At 45.5% G+C, this 18,714-nt stretch overlaps 1 protein-coding gene across 1 annotated transcript; it reads right to left on the reverse strand.

The window, feature by feature from the left end:
* Positions 1-644: 644 nt before the first annotated feature.
* On the reverse strand, positions 645-9,467 carry LOC137525940 (E3 ubiquitin-protein ligase TRIM11-like). The gene is made up of 4 exons (XM_068247150.1): positions 9,363-9,467; positions 5,183-5,333; positions 4,100-4,217; positions 645-2,217 (listed from the first exon to the last, which is right to left on the reverse strand). The coding sequence occupies exons 1-4, from the start codon at positions 9,465-9,467 to the stop codon at positions 645-647; spliced, it is 1,947 nt and encodes a 648-aa protein (XP_068103251.1).
* Between the last annotated feature and the right edge of the window lie 9,247 nt (positions 9,468-18,714).

Raw genomic sequence — 18,714 nt, forward strand, 5'->3', positions numbered from 1 at the left:
ATCGCTCCCTCGTTGTCCTCCGCCGCACACGATCCAGGTGACAGAAGAGGACGGTGGCATGGGAGCAATCAGCCTGGAGGGGGCTAGAGGAAGCCCCAGTTATGTATATATTTTTTTAAATCCCCCTTCTCAGGTTTTCTTTAACTTCTATAACTAACTGCGGATCGGACATGGTCAATGAGACACTCATATGTCCAGCTTGTATGTAATTTCATGCAACCGGTATGCAGCTTGAATTTCAGCCAATCAGAATCAACAGGCAGAGCGTTTGATTGGCCCAATTCCAAGCTGCATAAATGTGCAGCTAATTTGCATGTAAACTGGAGCTATATGTAACTCGTTGGTCATGTCTATTCTGTGCAGAAACAGTTGTAACTGAGCTGTGTGGATGAACTTGATGGAGTGTTTCATTGACTATGTGGCGCTCCAAGGAGCAGGCCCCAGCTTTGCCAGACGTGGTCTCACAATTTAATTTTTTTATCTTTTTATTTTTATTGAATTGGTTTTGAATAAACAGAAATTACATTAGATGGATAAGACTCCCATTTCAATAGCTAAGGGATTTGGTTAGTTGAGGCCACCAGCATATCCTCGTAACTGAAATAATGCTGCAGTTGGACTACTCAGAACACGTAGTAATCCATTCAGGGAGGTGATAGGAGCCATCTTAATGTGATTTTCACCCAGGCTCCATCATGTACCCAGAATGCAGCATGGAGGGGCTCAGTGAAGGTGGCATTGAAGGTGTGAAGATGTCTTACGGAGTCACAAATCTGGTAGAAGGACAGTCGGCCGGCCTCGTAATCCAGATAAATTCCTATTTTTATTAATCCAGACTTGAGGGTTAGTGGTGTTTCTTGTGAGCCATGTACTGCTAAATATTCTTCCTTACCATAGTAGACACTCCATGACTTGTTATTAAACACGATACCTGACTCATTACCTTTCCTCTCTATACTGGAATAGCACATTCCTACAGCCCATTCCCCATAGTCTCCAACCTCTGCTTCCCAGTAATGTCTGCCATGGGAAAAGTCCTCCACACTCATCACTTGACAGAATTCTGCAAATCTCTCTGGTAGCTCTGGTCTATTTTGATGCATTACAGAGTACCATGCTGATTTCAGGTCATCGGATAAAGCAACATAATTATCTGCAGTATTTTCATCCAGTAACATGTCATTCACCTCTTGCTCAGAAAAGTAAGTTTGTGGCTTTATTTGACCAATGACTTCACACAGGGAATGGTATAACACGATCATAAAATCTTCCAGAACAGGGGCAGAAGGTTCCTCAACATATTGACCCCCTAGTTCTTCTGATTCTAGATCTTGCAGGACAGATAGTGGGTCAGTCATATTACACATTTTCTCAATGTGATCTATCTTGCTGCTCAACTCATCCCTCTGTTTCTTCAGATGCTGGATCACATCAGAGAATGATTGTGAGTTCTGCTCTGCCTGACTCGAGATCTCGCTTAGTACTTTTTTCTCTTGGACTTCCAGTTTCCTCTTAATATCCTCAAACACATCTCTGACTCTCTTCTTCTCTTCATCTGCATATTCCTGTGCTTTTGTCTTCTGGTCTTGAAGAAGATAAATTTTTTCATCAATTAACTCTTTCTCTGGTATCAATCGTTTTAAGAAATGTCTATCTTCCTCCTTCTTCATGTCAGAAGCCACCTTTAGAAGTTCCTTGTGGTGTCCATTATGCGTCCCAACTAAACAGCAGGACATACACAGACAAGTGGAGTCATCAAAGCAATAATATTCCAGGAGCTTCTTGTGGTCGGGACATGTTTTGCTACTTATGTTTGTGGTAAGTTCTACTAACGCATGGTCTGTCCTGTGAACTGTAAAGTGATTGTCACACATGAAGGCCTCACACTGTAGACAAGCCTTAACAGCTGGCACAGGGTAATCCACGCAATACATGCAGATGGTCACACTGCTCTCCTGCGGCTCTGTTGCAATATGCATAGACTTGAAGTTTTCCACCATCTTGGACAGCTCCATGCTTTTCTCCAGTGGAGGGCGTTCCAGATACTCTTCTCCGCACTTTGGACAGGAATAAATTCCGGGAGTTTGCTGTGTATCCAAAGCACTTGCAACACAGTCTTGGCAGAAGCTGTCCCCACATTTCAGCAACACTGGTTCTGTATAAATATTACGGCAGAGGGAGCACGTCAAATCCTCATCTGAAGCAGCCGCCATCCTTCTGGAAGGGAAACAGAAGACATTAAACTTTCAGGAGAAGATCCATTAATCCTGTTCTACAGAGGAAGGCCCAGTGCAAACCAAAAACCTCTAGCAGATCTGCAAACGCTAGAGGTTTTTGAGGCGGTTTTTCAGAGCGATTCTAGGCATGTTTAGAGAGGTTTTCTGCCTGGCGGTTTTTGGAGCGTTTTTGTGTAGCAGATGTATATATTGTTACAGTAAAAGCTGTTACTGAACAGCTTGTGTAACAAAAATGCCTGGAAAATCGCTCTGATCTAGCGCTTTTCAGAGAAGTTTATCACTTTCCTATCCTTTACATTGAGGCAGAAGCGCCTCAGAAATAAGCAAAAATTCTGCAGGATATGAGTTTGCGTTTGGGGAAAAAACGAACTGCTCTGGTGTGCACCAGCCTATTCACATTCATTAGCAGTGTTTCTCAAACCTGTCCTTGTGACTACCCAATGGTGCATGTTTTGCAGGCAACCTCACCTATGCGCAGGTGGGGTAAGGCTGCCTGAAAAACATGCACCGTTGAGGAGTTACGAGGACTTGTTTGACAAACACTGGTGTAAAGTACAAACCAGGAGCAATGTACAACTGATGTAGCTTGATCTGCAATCTCTCCCCTCTACTGCTCAGAAACAGCACTGCAATTTCCCTTTTGAAATCCAGGCAGAGACCCACTGATTACCTATAATTAAGCCACCGGCAAATTTGGGCACATGGTAAAGCCAAAAAACATCTCACCCTGCTCCTGCAAAAGTCCCGACGGCGTTAATTACTATTCCCTCTCCAGGCCGCCATGGACAGTGGGGAAATACATAATTTGTCTTCTAGCTATTGCTGGCGGCTGAATTATGCTGTTTTTATAGTAATTTGTGCTCCATATTTTGACGGCGCCCAAATTACTGTCTGAGCGCTTCTTGTGCCGAAATCTCCAGCGCTGTTTTCACTTGCTTCGCCACTGAGAACAGTGCTTGCTAAAGTGAAAGTGTTTCGCACGGCGTTTATAGCCCTATTTTGTGATACAATTTGCAAAGCATTTTCAAGCGCTGTACTTTCTTCTGTACAGCACTTGAGATTTGCGTTTTTTGCTCTGAATAAAGTTTTACCTACATGCCAGGTCCATGTGCAGCAGGTTCTGGAGTGTTGGCCCACCCCCTTGCACAAAAGGTCACCACTTAGATGCAAGGGGCAGGGCTACACATCGGAAGCCACCACACATGGAAATGGAGAGACCTGGCAGGTAGATAAAACTTTATTCAAACTAGCAATCACAGTACACAAAATCGCTGCAAAGCGATTCAAAAGCAATTTTGCAGCACTCCTACACCTTGCATTAGAGCGCAATTGCTCCAAAAGTGCTACAGAACCCAAGATTGTGATTTGGTCAAATTGCAATCACTCCTGTGGGCTCACCTGCATGCAAAAGTGCTTATTGGAAACACAGGCGAGCCAAAAAGCTGCCAAAAGCACTCAGATCAGTCTCAGACTATATATCTGTCAGTACAGTGCAAGGCTATCGCAGCAAGCTGACTTGGATTGCTGATGCAAAGATTGCAAGAGCATAAAACAATCTTTACATCTCAGATCCTTTATGACAGCTGGATCTACAAGAAATATGAGCTCAGTAGTGCTACAACCTCCCTTCCTGCAATTCCATTCCAGAGTTCAGCTTAAATATTAACGGTTTATAGTTATTTCCCAGAATACATAGGAGTGATGGGGCATATTTACAGTTTATTTAATGCGTACACAGGCACTGAATTCACATTATGGGATCTTCCAATATACTTTTAAATCTACATTGTACAAAACACACAGCAAAAAAACAAATTACACCATCGGCTAACAATATCATATATCTGTGTGTTTATCCTTACCTTTGCTTCTTGCTATTAACGTAACTGAAATTTTGTAGCACCTCGGTTCTGAACACATGGTACGGATACTCCTGTGGGTATTTGCTAAGTGTGCAGGGGTACTCAAAGGACATTTGAACTGAGAGGGATATGGAGTCTACCATATTTATTCCCTTTTAAACAATACCAGTTACCTGGCATTCCTTCTGATCTTCTGCCTCTAATTCTTTTAGCCATAAGGATCCGTTCACATCTAAAATTGCAAAACTGCGGGAGTGATTTTTCCGTGATTAACACGGAAAAATCACTGGACACTGCGGCGGATCGCGACTAGTGGTGCTATGTATGCTAATCGCGATCGACCCCCCACTGATTCCTAACCACCCCCTCACCGATGCCTAACCCTAACCCCCCGTATTCCTAACCCTAACCGACCCCCCCTCCATGATGCCTACCACACCTATGCTATTTCCTATCAAAAAATTACTTGCTGGTTGAATAAAAGTAACGTTAAGTCAAAATTTGCCAGGGGTATGAATAATTATGGGCAGCACTGTATAATTCATGTGTGTCAGTAATCTTAGGGATGAGTTCGCAAAACTGCTTCCTGCTCAACTGAAACTGAATACTTAAAGAGACACTGTAACTAGATAAACGGCCCCAAGGGGTACTCACCTCGGGAGGGGGAAGCCTCAGGATCCTAATGAGGATTCCCCCGTCCTCCTCTGTCCCACGGGGGTCTCGCTGCAGCTCTTCAACGCCGGCACGACAAATCCGACAGCCTGTTCAATATTTACTTTTCCAGGCTCCAGCAGGGGCGCTGTTTCGGCTTTCGGCTCCGAAGTAGACGGAAATACCCAATCTCAGTCGGGTCCGTTCAACTGCGCCTGCACTGGATCCGGGAAGGTAAATATTTACATTGCCGACATTCAGAGGGGCACAGCAGGACCCCCGTGGGACACAGGAGGACGGAGGAAGCCTCGATAGGATCCGGAGGCTTCCCCTACCCAAGGTGACTGTGGGGCCCCTGGGGCCGTTTTTCTCAGTACAGGTTTTCTTTAAAGGACACCAGAGATGAAGAAAATAATATACAGCTTTACTTACCTGGTGCTCCCTCCAGTCTGTGTCCATTGCTGAAGGCCCACTGTCCTCCATGGTTCTGCTGTCTGTCACGTAGTGGATTACCGGCCCGTAGAACACTCCCGGAACACGTGCACAGTAGCCGCTGACCCACTATGTGGTTGACTGTGAGACTCTGGAGGACAGCAGACCTGCAGTGAGAGATGCACAGACTTCCAAGGGCTGGAAGACGTAAAGCTCTACATAATTTCATCACCTCAGATGTCCTTTAATTGCTATTCTAAATTAATGGAAAATGATGCAGCTTGAAAATGGAGCAATCAAATTTTGATGCTGTGCCATATGATCACCAAGTTTTTAAGCTGCACCCATTTCCTTTAAATTATCGTATATATAGCCAGCAGAGTTCGTCCAGAGGTACTGCCTCTGCCCATGAAGCAGGAGATCATGAGTTTGACTCTTGGAGTCAAGAAAAACAAATATTAGCATAAATAATTTGCATCCAAATTGAAATTATTTGCATCTCAATGACTATCTCTGCAGATGACCTGCCTATCACTCACCCGGAGAACCAGAACACCACATAGATTTTAAAGAGGGCCACATTGTTTGCACATTCACTCGTGGTGCATTATAAGGCTGGGTTCACACTGCATTAAAGTAGTTTGGTAAGTAGAACTAAACAGAACTGATCCTATGCAGAGCAATAGGACCCATTCACATTATTGATCAATTCCAACAAACAGAACGCATGTCTTTTCCGGGAGAAGTTGATGCCGATTTAATCAATGGTAGCCTATGATAATGCATGGTGCCCATTCTCATTAGGCTGACCACCGCATACGTTTCAAAAATGATTTACTTGCCTGCCACCATCACATTCAGGTCCTTTGTCATTGCCGTCGCCGCCCCGGTTAGGTATACAGATCTAGATCCAAGTGCCATCAGAAGTATCAGGCTCCCATTGGATTGCAAAAGACCAATAAAAATCTTTTCAATCCAATGTAAATTCTAATCTAAAAATCTGAGATTAGGCGCGACGGTTGGGTCTGTGCGGTTTGGTCCATCCCAGGGTGAGAGTGTATCAACAGTATTTTGGGTCATTGTACTGACCTCTGTCTGCACTGACCTCTTTCTATCTTCATCATGTCACCTCGGGTATCCTTTAGGGCCAATTCACACTTGCATATAGCGCTTTCACTAGCGTTTTGCTTTGGCGATTTTTGGCGATTAACATGAAAAATCACCTTTCACACTTGGGGCAATTTTCCTCGATCGCGATTAGAGCTTCCATAGCACTAAACGCGATCGCCGGGAAATCGCCTGAAACTGGTGCAGGATACATATTTGCGTTTGGCAATTTGCGTTAATCGCCAGCGATTAACGCAAATCGCCCAAGTGAGAACGGGCCCATAGGTTATTATTGCACTAGCATTTTAAAAAGCGCTAGTGCTTGAGCGTTTTGCCAAAATCGCCGGCAAAACCCGCAGATGTGAACAGGGCCTCAAAGAGGAACTTTAAACAATGATTGAACTTCTTTCCAATACGTTGTTGATAGTATACCCCCTTTCCCACAACAAATCTTTACCTTTTCTCAAATAGATCATCAGGGGGGTTTGTATGGCTGATATTGTGGTGAAACCCCTCCCACAGTGTGATGTCAGGACCATGGGCCTGACAGTTTCCTGTCTGTGAACCTCGCTGCATTGTGAGAAATAACGGCTGTTTTTAACTGCCAAGCAAGCAATATCTCCCTCTGTGCATAGAACTCACAGTAACAAACATTCCGTACAGATCACCTGGCAGAACAAAACATGTCACCACCAGGGACAAATGTCAGAATGTAAATCAGGGAGAGGAAAGATTTTACAATGAACAAACTGTGACTAATCTATAAATCAATGTTGTAAAAAATAAACAATTTTATGCATGATGTTACTTTCACTGCATCTCCTCTTTTAGGGCTCATTTACACTTAAGCAATTAGCGGGTGAGTCCCGATAATCGCTAACGCTTTTTAAAGCGCTAGTGCTATGTTACCTAATGGCAGTGTCCTCACTGCTGCGATTGGCACCGATTGTGGGCGTTTTGCAAATTAGCGCCAATCGCAAATGTGTTACCTGCAGCATTTCCTGGGCGTTTCTGGAGCGATCGCGATACAGTGCTGACTGCAATCGCTCTGAAATCGCAGAAGCGTCAAGTGATTTTTCCCGCGCTAAGCGCTTCCGTTTTGCGGTTCTAGATGTGAGTGGGGCCTAAGGAAGGGCTAGAACCTTTACTAGATTTTTATTGCTGTCTAAGGCCTCTTTCACAGTAGGACGTTGTGTTTTGATGCATCGTTAAAGTCGCAACGCAAAATACAACGCAACGCCCCAAAAAAGTCGCACCGCAACTTAATGCCCCGTTATCGTCGCATACAATAGAGCATACAGGCAATGATAAGTATGCTTCCAAGTCATTACTGAGCATGTGCAAACAGTCTAACACAGCTAATAACGTGTATAACGCACTGCAGGCAGCACTTTCACTTAACGTGCAGCATTAGACACCGACGCAACATGTGCACTGTGGGCGAGGCATTGGTTTTTCATTGCAGTGAGTTATTCTGCGTTACATGTTGTTTTAACGTGCTGCGACTTTAACATCACACTGTGAAAGAGTCCTAAATACCCATGTAGGGCGATTGCCATTCACTAGGACAACAGTAGTAAATAATAAATCTTTTCCTGCTCTATCAAAATTGTGTGCCTACAGATCGACTTTATTGCTTTATAAGGGTATTAGATACCAGTCACTCACTTTGCTTCCATTCTATACAGGGCACTGCCATGCTCGGTGACACACCCTGCTTCAGGTAGAGAGGTGTTGGTTTATAGTTTCCTGACTGTGGGCGGTTCTCTGTTGCTCTTATGCCAGCTTGGCATGATCATCGCTAGAGTGTGCCCAGCACAGCTGGAATCCCTCTGAAGTCTGTGCCAGCCATAAACCTCACAATGCCGCTAACACCATCAAGACTTACCCAGTAGTGTTCCCGACCTGCTCAGCTCCCCGTCTGAAGGAATTGTAGGAGACCTTTGTCCCTGTCACAGAGACTTGGGCAGAGGCGGGTCCGGTTAGTACGTGCGGAGGTAATTATGCCACTTCTGCTTAAAGGTAGAGTATCAGTTTTTTGGTCAATTTAAGGTAAATTCTGAATGATCATAAATCAAGGGTGAAATATTATTAAAATTCTTGTCACAAGAGTAGAATACCATTCTAAGAGACAACAAATAAAGATTTCAGATTTAAAAATGGCGTATGGAAGGTGCACAAAGAGCAGGGGAATGAAACCCCCTACAGAGGAAGTGGTAAGCAGGGAGGCTGGAAACTGATGAATTTGTCGGAAATCCGGATTCCCTCTAATAATTCTGAGTGGACAGAAATCCACCATTTACATTCAAGTCAATACTGCCGACTTAGGCCTCGTTCACATTATATGCGATGCCGTCTGTATTTCAGCAAAGCGTGCAGGAGGCAGACATGCACGGACATCAGAAGTGCGTAGACTGCACTGTCTGATGTTCACATTACATACGCTGCGTACCAGTGCGGTGCGCAAAGGCATGCTGCACAAATTTTTGGGAAAAACGCATGGCTGACCCATTCACTACAGTTAAGAATTAAGAGCCCGGACTGCTTAAAGTGGATCCAAGATAAACTTTTACTCATTGAATAATGGTGTTCCTTTCATATAGTTTATAGGGCATTCCTCAAGCCAAATACTTTTTTTATTTTGTTTTAATACTCTAATTCCCTATAAACTAAACAAGCCTCGCCCACAGCTTCTCCAGAGAGCCTTGGCACTCTCAGCCTTAGTAGCAAGGGCTTATGGAAGCTCAGTCTGGGCAGGAGGAGGTTACTAGCCAGAGATTTCAGAGGCAGAGTGGAGGAGGAGAGAGGGTGAATTTGTCACAGGCTGAGGACTGGAGATGCTATCAGCTTGCCTGTGTGTAATGTGACAAACAGAACATGGCTGCCCTCATTGTATCACAGGAATAAATAATCGTAAACTGCTGAAGCTGTTTGCAGCTAGATTTGCTGTGTAAACTACTATCTAAACTTTATATAACATATATAGACAAGTTACTTGTTATAGTTAGTTTTTCATCTCAGATCCGCTTTAACGTAAACCTGAGAAGAAAGGAGGGAAAAGTTTTATACATACCTGGGGCTTCGTCCAGCCCCCTCCAAGCAGCTCGCTCCCGCGCAGCCATCCAAATCCTCCGACCCAGTTTTCTGTGGCCAGTTGGCCAAGGTGCAGTCCGCCCATACTCCCGTAGCTGGGAGCACTGTGTGGTGGGCATGCAGCCCATAAGCAGTACGCAGGGATAGCCTCACGAGTGCCAAAGCACTCAAATACGCGATTTAAATTAGGCTTAATTGCCACAGGTGAGCGCCTGGATGATAAGGGGTTATTTACGCATAATTCCACCGCCCCGCCCTGCGTTCCAAGTAGCTTCCTATTGATCGCGTTGCAAGCCTCACTACACACACTTCCTCCTTCAAGCCGGAAGGAGGAAGTGCGCCGTGGTGAGGCTTGCAAAGCGACCAATAGGACGGGTGCAAGCTGTTTGGAATGCAGGGCGGGCGGTGGAATTATGGGTAAATAACCCCTTATTATCCAGCTGCTCACCTGCAGCAATTAAGGCTCATTTGAATCACTTGTAATTACTCGTGAGCCCATCCCTGGCAGTTTGCCCAACTGGCTAAAGATAATGGGGCTTCTACCGGAGGAATTGGACAACTGGGAAGGAGTGATCTGCTTGGAGGGGGCTGGAGGAAGCCCCAGGTATATATAAAACTTTTCCCTCCTTTCTTCTCAGGTTTAAGTTAAGCATTCTGCACTTAATTAGTTCTAAACAAACTGCAACTGCGCAGAACGCTCCAGGCCAGGGCCGTAGCAATAGGGGGTGCAGAGGTAGCTACCACATCGGGGCCCTTGGGCTAGAGGGGCCCTGAAGGGCCATCCCTCAACTACAGTTTTAGCTCTCTATTGGTCCTGCGCTGGTAATAATCACAGATACTTTGAATAGTAGTGATCACTAACAAATTGTTCCCCATCCCCTTCTTGCACCTCTAACACTGTGTGAAAGAAAACCTAGGTAAGTAAAACTGGGGACCATAGTGTCATATACCCTTTAATCACTTGCCGACCGCCCACAGCCGATGGGCGGCGGAAAGGGCTGGGCCCAAGCGACCGCTATACGCCCATCGGCGGTGATGGCGGCGGGCGTGGTTATGCACCGATTGCGTCACGCGATCAGGCACCGGTGACAGGCTCCACCCCCCTTGCGCAGTAACCCGCCAACCGTTCGGAAGCGCCGGTGGGTTACTAGCGTCCAGATCGCCGCAAACAAAGTGTATAATACATAATAATGTATACAAAGCGTATTATACAGGCTGCCTCCTGCCCTGGTGGTCCCAGTGTCCGAGGGACCACCAGGGCAGGCTGCAGCCCCTCAGGTAAGCACCCAAGCACACTGATCTCCCACCCCCTTCCCTCTGATCGCCCACAGCACCCATCAGACCCCCCCTGCCCACCCCTCAGCATCAGAGCCCTGTTTGCACCTAATCACCCATCAATCACTCCCTGTCACTATCTGTCAACACTATTTTTCAAATTGGTCCCTAAACTTCCCCCTGGGGGCTCCTGATCACCCCCCCCCCCACACTCTCAGATCCTTCCCAGACCCCCCCCCCCCAGTGTACTGTATACATCTATCCTCCCCTGTAATTACCTGTCAATCACCTGTCATTCACCCGTTGCAGATGCTTATACCCCTGAACAGTCATTTTGAGACATTTGGTTTCCCGACTACTCACGGTTTAGGGCCCCTAAAATGCCAGGGCAGTATAGAAACCCCACAAGTGACCCCATTTTAGAAAAAAAAGACACCCCAAGGTATTCTGTTAGGTGTGTGACAAGTTTATAGAAGATTTTTTTTTTTGTCACAAGTTAGCGGAAATTGATTTTTATTGCCTTTTTTTTTTTTAGTCACAAAGTGTCATTTTCCGCTAACGTGTGACAAAAAAATAAAATCTATGAACTCACCATGCCTCTCAGTGAATACTTTGGGATGTCTTTTTTCCAAAATGGGGTCATTTGGGGGGTATTTATACTATCCTGGAATTTTAGCACCTCATGAAACATGACAGGGGGTCAGAAAAGGCAGAGATGCTTCAAAATGGGAAAATTCACTTTTGTCACCATAGTTTGTAAACACTATAACTTTTACCCAAACCAATAAATATAATTTTTTTTTTTAATCAGACATGTAGCACAATAAATTTGGACAAAAATGTATATAGAAATTTTACTTTATTTGAAAAATGTCAGCACAGAAAGTAAAAAAAAAATAAATCATTTTTTTGACAAAATTCATGTCTTTTTTGATGAATATAATAAAAACTAAAACTCGCAGCAGCAATCAAATAGCACCAAAAGAAAGCTGTATTAGTGACAAGAAAAGGAGGTAAAATTAATTTAGATAGTAGGTTGTATGACCGAGCAATAAACCGTGAAAGCTGCAGTGGTCTGAATGGAGAAAAAGGCTCTGGTCCTTAAGGGGCGAAAAGACTGTGGTCCTCAAGTGGTTAAAGGATACCCGAAGTGACATGTGACATGTGACATGAGACAGACATGTGTATGTACAGAAATAACTATGCAAGTGGCTGACTCAGTCCTGACTCAGACAGGAAATGACTACAGTGTGACCCTCACTGATAAGAAATTCCAACTATAAAACCCTTTCCTAGCAGAAAATGGCTTCTGAGAGCAAGAAAAATAAAAATGGGAATTTCTCATCAGTGAGGGTCACACTGTAGTCACTTCCTGAGTCAGGACCGAGTCAGCCACTTGCATTCCTTATATTTAACTCTTTCAGACAGATAAAGAGAAAAAGGAACACAGTTATTTGTGTGCTAGGCACTGTGCATACACATGTCTATCTCATATCACTCCGGGTATCCTTTAAAGAAAACCTGAACTAAGGGGAAGCCTCCGCATCCTATCGAAGCTTATCCCTCTCTGGACAGCGGCAATGTAAATATTTACCTTCCCAGCTCCAGCGGAGTATCGGCTCTCCGCTCAGAGATAGGCAGAAATAGCCGATCGCTGTCGGCCCGATCTAGTGCGTAGGTCTCCTGCGCAGTAGAGCGGACCTGACAGAGATCGGCTATTTCCGTCTATCTCCGTGCTGAGAGCCACAACAGCGCCCCCGATGGAGCCGGGAAGGTAAACATATCAGCGCTTGTCGAGCCAGGATTGTGGGACGCTTCAGGGGAGCCAGCGCTGGACTGCCTGCAGCTACAGGGATGGGGAAGCCTCATTGGGACCCTGAGGCTTCCGCCTCCCGAGGTAAGTACCCCCCAGGGGATTTTTCTTTTTAGTACAGTCTCTTAAGCCCCCCCATTAAACGTATGGTTGGATAGTGTGATGGTTAAGGGCTCTAGCTCTGACACAGGAGACCAGGGTTCAAATCTCAGCTCTTCCTGTTCAATAAGCCAACACCTATTCAGTAAGGAGTCCTTGGACTAGACTCCGTAACAGTTACTGCCTCCTGAGCGTGCCCTTTTGGTTGCAGCTCAAGGGCTTTGAGCCCACCAGGAGAAAAGCGCAATATAAATGCCGTCATGTGAGGTGGTCCATTTTTAGGTCGTGGTGGCGACACCTGGTGGAGGTACAGCACACAGCTTGAAATGTGCATACCTGGTGCGTGCAATTTAGGCTATGACTAAAGATGGCCATACATCAGGTGACTTGGCAGCTGATCGACCATCCAATTATTATAATCGGAATGGGTTGAAAATCAGTGGCGCCAAGTGCATGTACATTACCTGTCTGTGGCCGCCGCTTGCTCCGGGCACTTTCCTTTGTCCATACACGCGCCACACCTGGAATAACGCGTGCACACGTGACGTCACATTATGCGCCCACATTACTCTGGCAAACATGTGGCGCATGGAGGCAGCGGAAGGCAAGCGCTGGCCATGGATAGGTAATGTACAGTGCACTCATTGCAGATTAGGGGGGCAGCGTCGAGCCGGTGAGGCAGCAAATGTGACATCACAAGGCTGATTCCAGATCAATTTCATTGTGAAACTTGATCAGGAATCAGCCTTGTGACACCACATTTGGTGAATGGGCAGCCAACAGATCTCTCTCTAATCAGATTAGAGAGAGATTTGTCCCTTGGTCAAATCGGACCATCATCGTTAGATGTTTGGCTAACTTAAAGTGAACCTCCAGACTAAAAATATACTCAGCAGCACTGAAAAGGCTTGGCGTTTAACTGTCACAGCATCAGAACTTTGCATTTCTTACCCAAGCCTCAATTTTAGCAGCACAGAAGCTAAGCTCTGCGCCATAAAAGAAATCTGCCAAGGCATTTTTCCCCTGATGCTGTGCAAAGCATGATGGGATTTCCTATGTTATTCATGTTGCCTAGCAACTGGGAGATGTGCTCAGCACACAGGACAGTTGGAACTGTGTCTCATGCTCCCTGTCACCTCCTTTCAACCAAAAAGATGGCTGCCCTCATGAAATCAAACATTTGCCTGTTCTTTTAAAAAACAGGGTGGGTAAGAGATGATATTACCCATCTATTTTAATTAACATAACTAATGTAACTTAATGACAGTATGTTTGTTTAGGCTGAAGTTCCTCTTTAAGGGATCACTACTGCCCGATATTAGCCTTTTCTATGATGTCTATTTTTTCAATAAATACATTTTTATGGATTCTCCCCATGGGTTGGTTCTTGGATTGTATATATTAAAGTGTACCACAACAAAATGTATTTTTACCCAGTTTAATAAGAATTTTTCCTTGATCCCATAATTCTCCCTAACACACCTATCACATTTGGTGATGATAGCAATTAGAGATAGTACAGTAGCAGGGAAAGCATGAAAGGCAGTAAGGTGGTAGTGAGATGCAGGCGGTGAGAGAGCAAACCCCCCCCCCCCCCCCCCCCAAAAAAAAAAAAAAAAAAAAGCTTGAGGTAGAGGATAGGGGAAAGGAATGCAAAGAGTCACAGTGAGAGGGCACAAAGTTCTGCAGAGAAAAAAAAATTCTCAGCATGTAAGAGTGCAGAGTTCAAGGATAGAGAGAGGTAGGTAGGTAGGTGTGTGGTTGTGTTAGTGACATAAAGCTAGACAACGTAAAAAGTTCTGCAGGAGAGAGGGAAAAAAAGTGCCAAAGAAAGATTATACCACAAAGAGTGCGCAATCTGCTGCACACAGTGCAAAGGGTGTGAGAGAGACTGGATAGTGTAATGGTTAAAGGACAACTGAAGTGAGACACATGGAGGCTGCCATATTTATATCCTTTTAACCTCCTTGCCGGTCTAAAAAATCCGGCAAGGAGGCAGCGCTGCACTTTTTTTAATTTTTTTTTTTTTTAAATCATGTAGCGAGCCCAGGGCTCGCTACATGATAGCCGCTGAGCGGCGGCATCCCCCCACCCACTCCGATCGCCTTCGGCGATCAGAGTATGCAGGGAATCCCGTTGAGAACGGGATTTCCTGCAGGGCTTCCCCGGTCGCCATGGCGACCGGGCGGGATGACGTCACCGACGTCATGACGTCAGAGGGAATCCCGATCCGCCCCTTAGCGCTGCCTGGCACTGATTAGCCAGGCTGCGCAGGGGTCTGGGGCGGGGGCTCGGCGAATCGGCGGCGAGGGGCGCGATCACGTACTACACGCAGCTAGCAAAGTGCTAGCTGCGCGTAGGAAAAAAAATTATGCAAATCGGCCCAGCGGGGCCTGAGAAATCCTCCTGCGCAGGTTACCCCGAACTGTGTTCGGGATAACCGGCAAGGAGGTTAAACAATACCAGTTGCCTGGCTGTCCTGCTGATCTATTTGGCTGCAGTACACACAAGAAACAAGCATGCAGCTAATCTTGTGAGATCTGACAAGATCAGAAACACCTGATCTACTGCATGCTTGTTCGGGGTCTATGGCTTAAAGGGTACCTAAACTGAGAAGGATATGGATTTTTCCTTTTAAAATACTAGTTGCCTGACTCTCCTGCTGATCCGGTGTCTAATACTTTCAACCACAGCCCCTGAACACTTGTTGCAGATCAGGTGATCTGACTGAAATCAGACTGGATAAGCTGCATGCTTGTTTCAGTGTGAGATTCAGCCACTACTATAGCCAAAGAGATCTGCAGGACTGCCAGACAACTGTTCTTGTTTAAAAGGAAATACCCATATCCCTCTCAGTTAAGGCTCCCTTTAAAGAAAATCTTTAACATCAAAAATTCCCCTGGGGGGTACTCTCCTCAGGGGGGGGGGGGGGGGGGGGGGGAGAAGCCTCAGGGTCCCAATTAGGCTTCCCACGCCGTCCTCCGTCCCTCGGGGATCTCGCTGCAGCCCTCCATACAGCGGCAATGTAAATATTTACCTTCCTGGCTCCTGCGCAGGCACTGTGGCGGCTTTCTGCTCTGAAATAGATGGAAATACCTGATCGCCGTCGGGTCTGCTCTACTGCGCAGGCGCAAGTCGCCGGCGCCTGCGCAGTAGAGCGGACCCAACTGAGATCGGGTATTTCCGCCTACTTCAGAGCAGAAAGCCACAGTGCCTGCGCAGGAGTCGGGAAGGTAAATATTGAACAGGCTGTCGAGTCTGTATGGAGGGCTGCAGCGAGACCCCTGTGGGATAGACGACGGCGTGGGAAGCCTCATTAGGATCCTGAGGCTTCCCCCACCCGAGGAGAGTACCCCCCAGGGGAACTTTGAGTTTACAGTGTCTCTTAAAAGTATTAGAGGCAGGGGATCAGCAGGACAGGCAGGCAACTGGTATTGCTTAAAAATGAAATAAACATGGCAGCCTCCATATCCCTCTTGCTTCAGTTACCCTTTAAGGGCTCTGTCTCACATTCCCATGTACTGCGGGACGCAATAATTGCACAATGCACCGTACTCTGCTGGTATTAGTACCGCCGTCTAAGCACGCCGATATTTATGGCTGTTAGTAAATCTACCCTGTTTTAAACAGTGCTTAGCCAATGAGATCCTATCGGCTGTTTCCCACCAGAAAATAAATTTTTAGATAAAAAACAAACAAACAAACAAACCAACCAAAACACACCTGCTACATGTAGCATTTTTAAAGTGGGCCTGAACTCTTGCACAGGACAGAAGGAAAACTGAAATCCACCCTGTATTTGGAGAGTTTAGCCCGTCTGCTTCCCCCTCATCTGTGACTAATAACCACTGTAATTTGATCTTTCAGTGGCGTCAGCTGGCTGCCACTGCAGACCAGCTAATTTTTAAACAAAGGATGTTAACCCTCTGACTGCTTCCATGAAAGCAGGAAGTAGACACTGCAGATTTATTGCATGAATTGTATCGGCTGTAACAAAGAAATGTTTTTTTCTTTTAAAAGGTTATTAAGCTGCTTCGTAATTTTTTAGAGCAGAGAGGAAGTTCTCAGTTAAAGTCCGCTTTAAAGCGATTGGGATTCTGTTCAAAGAATAGAAAAGCAACATCTCAAATGGCTGGTGTAAACCGAAGAGAGATTAGTGATTTTCAGTGTGAAGCAGCCCTAACAATATCGTGAACAGCTCGTGGAGTGCAAATGAAATGGCTGATCTGACAGATAGCGTTACTTTAAATTGGTGTCACTTAAACGTAAAATGTAAAATAACTTTCTTCTAAAGAATACGCACAGAACAAACAAACATGCAAGTAATACAATTATTTATTGCACACAAATCTCCAAGACAAAACACAATGTCCCCATCCCAACTGCAAACAGATGAATCATACAACACTTAACTTTTCTATAAACTCTACAAAGAAGAAAACAAGCCAGTAACAAAAACAAAAAAAGCTTAACCCCCCCCCCCCCAAAAAAAAAAAACAACAACACCTGAACTGTAAAGTACCATATATGGAGGCTGCCATATTCATTTCCATTTAAAACAATACTAGTTGCCTGGCAGCCCATCTGATCTATTTGGCTGCAGTAGTGTAAATACCAGAAACAAGCATCCAGCTAATAATGTCAGAAACACCTTATATGCTGCATGCTTGTTCAGGGTCCTTTTACACCTGCATTGTGTTATCCTTTTTTACTGCAAGGGGCGACAAAAGCAATGCAAGTCTATGGAGCCTTGCACACTTATTGTGGGCCATTGCGGTGCACCGGAAGCTTCCATTCTGACACAAGGGATGCAGCTTGTTACCGCAGGCATCAGGGACGCACGTACTGTAATGACCGCCGGGAATCTCAGTACCATACTTACTGCACAGCAGGGAGTACGTCACTGAGCGGGGGGGGGGGGGGGGGGGGGTGGCGCTACGCATAGGACCCTGACGGTGCGCTCTTCCGTAGGGTCATATGATTGACTTTTTTGAGCTCCAGTGGAATGTGGCAGGAGGACTGCACCACAAAAAAATTTAAATGGTGCCTCAAAGTATTAAAGGAAGACGATCAACAGGACAGCCAGGCAACTGGTATTACTTAATTAAAGGGGACCTAAACTGAGAATATGGATTTTTCCTTTTAAAATAATACCACTAAAGGTGACTTCTTGGCAATTTTTAGTGATGCTTTCCTCCTCAGGAAGGCTCTTGAATGTCCCCAGATTTCTTCATTACTCCAAATTTTCTTTTCCATCGGCACCGTTGTGTCACTTTGGCAAATGTCCCAATCATGTTTTTGGACTGACTGTCCCACCACTAACAATCATAGGAATGGTAAATGGGTAGCAGTCCTGTCAAAAACTCCCCCCCTACTTCAACAAAGACCCAATGACTAGGAGAGGCAGCCTTGGCAGTTCCTCTTTACCCTGCAGGTCTCAGGTCTTCGGAGTCATGAAGATCCTGTGACTGCACAACTGCAGGATCTTCCCAACACATGAGGACAAGAGACCTGCAGAGTCTAGATGAAGTCCAGAGACCTCACTGGGGAGAGGTCTATCTGCTCTTCTCCCTGTAGGCGTGTTCTTGTAGTAGTGCCCAGGCTTCGCCTTTGAAAAGAGATTGTGTTTTTACAGACTTCTGCAGGTAAATTAATGGAATTTGAGAAAATACTCCTTTTCTATATAACAAGAACCAGCATAATAACTGCAAAACAGAGAAACAAAACCAATAAATATTTCAAAGCAAGGTATGTGAACAGATGGCTATAATATAACAAATGTAAGCCATGGACCTCTAGGCTCTATGCAGTCTGAGAGCCACCGGTCAATGTGGGCGACCACTTCCCCCCTGAAACACCACATAAAAAACAAACAGACCAAGGCCAGAGATTATCCCCATTTATTAACCAGAATCAGTTGACCAACCTGCAGGTAGGCTGGCACAACAATTTGGGTCACAACAGCCCTTCCTCACAGGGAAATCTGAAGAAGAGCAGCTGTCACCCAAAACGTGCCAGCCTACCCAGTCAAATCTCTCCCAGTCAACATTTGGGACTGCCATATTTTCCTTGGGCCGTATTACCCAAAAGTAGCGAAAGTCAGTCGAGAGCAACCAGGCATAGGCAAGTAGAAAGAGGACACCTG

Source organism: Hyperolius riggenbachi, chromosome 7, assembly GCF_040937935.1.
Source record: "Hyperolius riggenbachi isolate aHypRig1 chromosome 7, aHypRig1.pri, whole genome shotgun sequence".
NCBI classification, from domain to species: Eukaryota; Metazoa; Chordata; class Amphibia; order Anura; family Hyperoliidae; genus Hyperolius; species Hyperolius riggenbachi.

What these genes read in the sequence shown, in the direction of transcription:
- LOC137525940 (XM_068247150.1), bottom strand. Translation starts at nt 9,467, where the DNA reads ATGGGCGGACTGCACCTTGGCCAACTGGCCACAGAAAACTGGGTCGGA. An exon ending in GGGGCTGGACGAAGCCCCAG is followed by an intron (nt 5,334 to 9,362) that starts GTATGTATAAAA and finishes GCTGTCCTCCAG; the next exon opens with AGTCTCACAGTCAACCACAT. An exon ending in GTTAATAGCAAGAAGCAAAG is followed by an intron (nt 2,218 to 4,099) that starts GTAAGGATAAAC and finishes TTTCCCTTCCAG; the next exon opens with AAGGATGGCGGCTGCTTCAG.